General features: G+C 52.0%; 1 protein-coding gene across 1 annotated transcript in view; it reads left to right on the top strand.

The window, feature by feature from the left end:
• Nucleotides 1-245: 245 nt before the first annotated feature.
• Nucleotides 246-6,246, top strand: part of RET (ret proto-oncogene) — a 68,326-nt gene continuing 62,325 nt past the window's right edge. The window contains exon 1 of the mRNA XM_061571274.1: nt 246-829. Within this exon, the coding sequence (XP_061427258.1) occupies nt 760-829 (70 nt within the window). The 5' untranslated portion in view covers nt 246-759. The remainder of the gene's footprint in view (nt 830-6,246) is intronic.

The following is a 6,246-nucleotide window of genomic DNA, read 5'->3' as shown; positions in this document are numbered from 1 at the left end:
TTATGCACAGCTGTGGATGAACGCGGGCAGCCGTCGGGTGGTGATGTCAGCGCGATGATTGCATGGCGCTTTAATAACCAATCGCTCCGAGTACTAACAACACACTCACAGCTGGCCGCCCCTGCCGCTGATGATGACACCGATGATGTTGATAACGAGACAGAGACCGCTATGCGCGCAAGACGGGTTACGGTAGGCGCCGCGTACAGCAGAGGGCAGCGCACCAAAATCCATTGTCGCTCTGCGCTCACACTCCCCCCTTTGCAAGCGCGGTGAAGTATGGTCGAACGAGGAGGGGGAGGAGGAGGCCCACGCAGAGGCGGGGCTGAAGGAGAGGCCACGCCTCCTGTTCAGTGACGCGCAGTGGCCGTGCGCACGTGGAGGACGAGGAGGAGGAGGAGGGAGCTGCTCAGTCTCGCCGGGACGCGGGGACTTGGAGCAGCGAGGCGCAGGGGCAGCTTCACCGCGGGACGCCTCGTGACCAACAGCAGCGCGCAGGGCAAGCCCGGGCCGTCGCCAACTCGCACGAAGTCGCTCGTGCGCTTCAGCGCTCGCAAGTCAACGGAGGGGCGGAGCGCAGAATTTCTGCGTTTCTGCCGTTGTTTGGTTGGTTGTTGTTGTTGAGAACTAGCAACATGAGTTCGCGTTTCGTGGCGATTGATTGAGAAGGGCAAGACGCCGCGGAGAAGATTGGTTCGGAGGAAGAACATTTCACGAACAAGTTTCTTCAAGTACGACATCTTTTTTTTTTTGGGAGAAATGAAATTGCCGAGGCTGACGCCGGGACGCTTCCAGGCTGTGGCGTGGATGGCGAGCCTCCTCTGTCAAGGTGAGCGAGTCAGCGTGTGCCGCGGGTCTGTGCTTAACTCGCCACCACCACCACGAAGATGATGATGATGCTTCACTCGGATAATTTGAGAACGTGGCGTGTATGCGCGCATGAGTTTGGTTTAGATGCATTGCACCTGGTGTTCGGGGGTGGGGGGTGTTCCCGTGGTGGTTAGCGTAATGGACTTGCAATGCCGAGGTCGCCGGTTCGATTGTTCTATCTCCCAGTGCGGTAGGCTGCAATAATGGGCAAGCTGATCAAATCTCTCCCTCCCACCCACCCCATCCTTCCACCCCATCCTTCCACCCCATCCTTCCACCCCATCCTTCCACCCCATCCTTCCACCCCATCCTTCCACCCCATCCTTCCACCCCATCCTTCCACCCCATCCTTCCACCCCATCCTTCCACCCCATTCTTCCACCCCATCCTTCCACCCCATCCTTCCACCTGTGTTTAGCGACCGATATCAATTGGGTAAACCCAGAGCCAATGTGCAAGTCGTGCGTGGTGGGGTAAAGTGCGGGGACCTCCCACCGATTCTACTCCAAGTCGTCTGGCCAGCGCGAAGGAGTTTGGCCAAACACCGTCTGCGTAGGGAGCTTGAGCAATTGCAGGGCTGCACCTTTACTCGCACCCCACCGTGTTTGCGGGCGACGGTGCTCACGTGGATGATTCGAGGACCCGCTAAATACGTCGCGGCTGAACAGGCATCGTGTTCAGCGGGTTGGACGGAGCACCGGTGGTGAGCGGACAGCGGCTAACAAAAGTAGAACACGAGTGTTTATAGCTGATCGTGGTGAAGTATGGTCAAACAACAGCGTGTGTTGAGGGCGGGGGGAGGGCGGGGGGAAGTCTCCAGATCCAGCAGTGGATTGAGAATGTTTTTTGCGAATGCAACTTTCGCTACGCGCGCTATGCCCACGCAGCCGTGCGCAGACGGCGCGTGCCGGGTCCTTCTCAAGGGCGAGTAAGAGAGAGAGGTGAGAGTACGTCAAGCCTGACGCCTCCGGCTCCCAGAGAAGACGTGCACGTGTGCCTGACTGCAGTACGCACGTGCTGTCATTGGGGTTGTGCATCGGTAGCGCAGCAGTTATGCCCACTCTCGCCCTCTCTATGTGCTGTAAACAAAGGATAATTGCCCGAAACGTTGCCGGTGTTATTTATGTTTGTGTGCCTGTACAGCCACTGGCAACGCTGTGTCATCAAACATTTCGTTCCATATTTACCTGGCCACGTTAATGCGATTCGCGGCCACCGCTGACATCAAATCAATCGATCAGTGGGCGAGCCATATTTGAACCGCTCCCTCCACCAATCACCAAACCCGCACTCACCAAAGTGGTGAAGTATAGTCAAACATTATTGCCGACGCGGCGTGGGAAGGCCTTCATCCAACAGTGGAATTGACGGCGTGCGCGTGCTGTGCAAACAGTCCCGCAGTAACGCACCCTGTGCAGCGCTGGCCAGTGGCGTCGCCGTTCCTCAACAAAGTGGTGGAAATTCCACGTTTCTATGGCGGGGATCGTGATGGACACTATTTCGCTCGATTGCTGGCCCAAAGGGTGCTTCTTCGCCATCGGGTATTCCTTTGAGTGACTCCCAGAGTGATGGTGATTTTAATTGGCCTTGGATCATGTGGTTTATTTTTTTGTCGATGTGCGCGTTCACACGATATTTGGTGCAATGCCTTTATAAATCCGCTGCTGGATGAGGGCGGGGGGACGCCAAACCCCCCTCCCCTTCTTAACCACGAGAACCCAACTCCACATGGTAAATACGTTCCCGAGGGGCCGTGGTGATGATGCGTAAAGCTTCGGCACAGCGGTCGTCGTGGTTACGCTGTTCTTCATCGTCCGAATGATGACAATGTGTTCCGGATCGAGGTGCCGCCCGAAAGTCGAGGTCCGCTCGTCACGACGAGAGCGTCGTCGTGGGGAAGAGGCCCGTGGGGTTTTGCCTTTTTAAATCCTCTATATTAAGTTCGCTTGCTTGCTTGCGTGCTTGCGTGCTTGCTTGCTTACGACCGTGCAAATATTTCGGTCGTTTTTTAAACCACTTCCCGTGATCCAATTGAGCTGACATTTTGCACACAGACTCGTTGTGCGTGACAATTAATTTTCGTGAAAAAATTTTTCCAAAATTTTACATTGTTTAGGGAATTTTTTTTTAATATTTAATTACCAATTGCTTAATGGTGGCAGACAATCATCTGACCCATAGGTGGCAGCCATCTCAAGCCAGAGGACGAGAGGACTCTAGCCGCCACGCATATAAAGGATTTATAGTGAAAAACTTAGTTTTTACGGGTAATTTTTTCAATCCTTTATATTAAGTTCGCTTGCTTGCTTGCTTGCGTGCTTGCGTGCTTGCTTGCTTGCTTACGACCGTGCAAATCTTCCAGTCGTTTTTTTAACCCACTTCCCGTGATCCAATCGAGCTGACATTTTGCACACAGACTCGTTGTGCGAGACAATTAATGTTCGTGAAAAAAATTCCCTAAATTTTACACTGTTTAGGGAAAACAAATTAAATATTTAATTACCAATTGCTTAATACTGGCAGACAATCATCTGACCCATAGGTGGCAGCCATCTCAAGCCAGAGGACGAGAGGACTCTAGCCGCCACGCATATAAAGGATTTATAGTGAAAAACTTTGTTTTTACGGGTTATACTTATTTTGGTTCGTCTGCGTTGACGGAGCTCAGACTACGGTGGCGAATTACCGTGGTCCATAGTCCGGGTCACGTGGCCGCAATCGCCCTCGCGGTGACCCGTCTCTTTAATCGTCCCTTCGTGGAGGAGGGTGTGCGTCATCGGCCCGGTGATGTACCAAAAACGATTTCGATGCTCTCATGCGGTTGACGATTCCACCGGGTTGGCTACGCACGGCGTCTTCGTGGAGGGAAGTGTGATTTAGTATTTGGGTCTCGAAAGAGGAGGCGGATTGTTCTGGACGACCGTTCGCACGGCAGCGTTTCTCCGGACCCGAGTGAGATTATAGGACGACGACGACGACGATGATGATGGTGGTGGTGGTGACGACAGCGCCCATCCCAGAAGGGAGCGGCGAGATCGGCAATCGAGTCGGCGGCGAGGTAGACGGACCTCTATATCTACCAACAGACCTCTGGAACCTAACCCGTTTGTTAGTCGAGGAGTCCATGTTTAGTTGCGTTGTTTGTGCAACGCACGCACGGGTGGGCGCAGCCAGCGGCACAGGCAGGTGCAGGACAATGTTTACATTGGATGCTGTCCAACGCCACGCTCCCCGTAAAAACAAAAAACACGAAAAATAACCACCGCGACCTTTGCTTAACAACGCCTCGGGCACCCCGAGTGGCGGAGGAGCGGTGGCGCAGTGGTTAGCGCGGTTCGGGCTATGAATCCGCCGACTGCCAGTTCGATTCGACGAGTGAACATAATTGGCGAGCGATGATGTGACTCGATTACTCAGCCAGCCACCCCACCCCCCTTTCACCCGACCCAGCGGGGTGCGAATATGGCCGAATTGCCCATAGGGCGTGCGTTGGTTTTCGTCCAGAAGCGGATTGCCAATTGGATTGGCAAGTGGCCATCCGAACGTTGTTATCATGTGCATGCTGTACAAGTCAAACAGTATTACTGTAGCATTATTGTAGCATGCACGTGCACTGAGTGGGCTGGATATTTGTATATCATACCGAGTTGCGGGTTCCCATTCTCCACAATGGGAAACATCATCATCAGCCGTGATCTATCCACTGCTGGGTGAAAGCCTACCCAAAAAACTGTCACCGTCTCTCACGTTGTGGCGATGTTGTCATCAATCTGCAGTGGCATACAGGTGGGCGAGGGTTCGACCCCTGACGCCTGCTGTGCATGTCTCTCTCCCCGTGGTCGCGTGGATCTTTCTCCGGATCCTCCGGTATTCCCCTCCACATTTAGAAACGCGCGCTTAGAGTATTTGACTGCTATAAATGTCCACATAAACCACTTCGTTGGGCTGTCATTCGTGGCCAGGTCGCTTCCGAAAAACAACTATGTTAGCTCCGTGGGCCATACCTGGTAAATAAGACAAAGTTTAGTTTATTATTTGATCTATCTACGTGGCTTTAGCGAAAGAACCAAGAATATGAATTCCTGCAGTCACGAAAGCTTTAAGTCAAGATTTAGTTAATTTAAGTTAATCGTTCCCTATTTTGGCTGCCACTCCATGGTTAGTCTCGACCACTGGATCATTGCCCTTCTCCTGGCGACGTATCCTGCCCAAGGCAACTTTACTTTTCTTGGCAGCAAATATGACGCTTCGCATCTAGCGTGTCATCTCAAATTAGATGTCCAGACAGGGAATGCACCTCGCCACGATTGTTCCGTGCGCACGTTTCTGCTTTTGTCCAATCCGCTCTGCCAGTGTGTCCCCACGTGGTTGGTCCTCACTGTGGTGCGCACTGAGTGCGAACTTTCATCTTCAGGCACACTGCCATGCTGCTTTTCATTCTTAAGTTGGACTTTGCTAAGAAAGCTCCAAACCTTTTCTCGTCCGCGTCGTTCGTTACAGCAGCCTTGTAACCTGTTATACAGATTATAAGACGCGCCTCTTTCCCGTCTTTTCAAGTAGAACATGAAACGAGAGAGGGTCTTATTTATAATCCGGCGTGTGTCTGTGTGTCTATGGTGGGAATCCCAGCACCGTGGTTCTGTCTTTCATATTCCACCTACTAAAGAGATGGGACGCATCGGCCTGTTGATCGTTGCGATGCGGATGATGATGGTTATGCAGGTGCCTTCAAGGAGGAATTTCCAAAGCAAGGAGGTTGCGATGTTTGGGTGTCGAATGAGGCGTTCGTTCTGGACGCCAGCGTTGTTCCACTCTGTTAGCCAGCACTCTCAAACGCGGGCATGCCACGGATCACGGTCAAAACAATATGCAATACTGTACTTTCCTTTCTGCGCACACTTGCATAATATTTTTTTTTTAAATACTTATAGTTGCTTTTATTGATGGCGTTTGGCCAGTGTCCACGCTTCAGATCCATGCCACGGCAGATTTTACGCCCTGATTTAAGTAATTTTCTTTTTATTTAAGGCACACCTGTATATTGCTTTGTTATGAAATCCAACCTTCTCTCTCGCCATAATTCTGATCCCGATTCTCCTCCAGTCACAATTGCCACCAATTTCCTATAATAGCTTTGACCATTTTATTTAACCCGTCCACGAGTGTAAGGCAGGAGTGTGCTGCTGCTGCTGCTACTATTATTAATTCTATTCCGCTGCTCCTGACACGGCTGTCTGGCGTGACCACCTGAAAGTGACTTTGTAGTCGTTGCCCTGCATCGACATCAACCACACGGAAGAAGAAGAAGAAGACGACGACGCTATGATCAGAACTGTGCCTCTTCCACAGTGGTTCTTCACCTTCACTTGAGCCTGC

Source organism: Lethenteron reissneri, chromosome 47 (assembly GCF_015708825.2).
Source record: "Lethenteron reissneri isolate LAM-NWPU_2019-01 chromosome 47, ASM1570882v1, whole genome shotgun sequence".
NCBI lineage: Eukaryota > Metazoa > Chordata > Hyperoartia > Petromyzontiformes > Petromyzontidae > Lethenteron > Lethenteron reissneri.
Note: the sequence above shows the minus strand (reverse complement) of the source record. Positions and strands in the feature narration are given on the sequence as shown.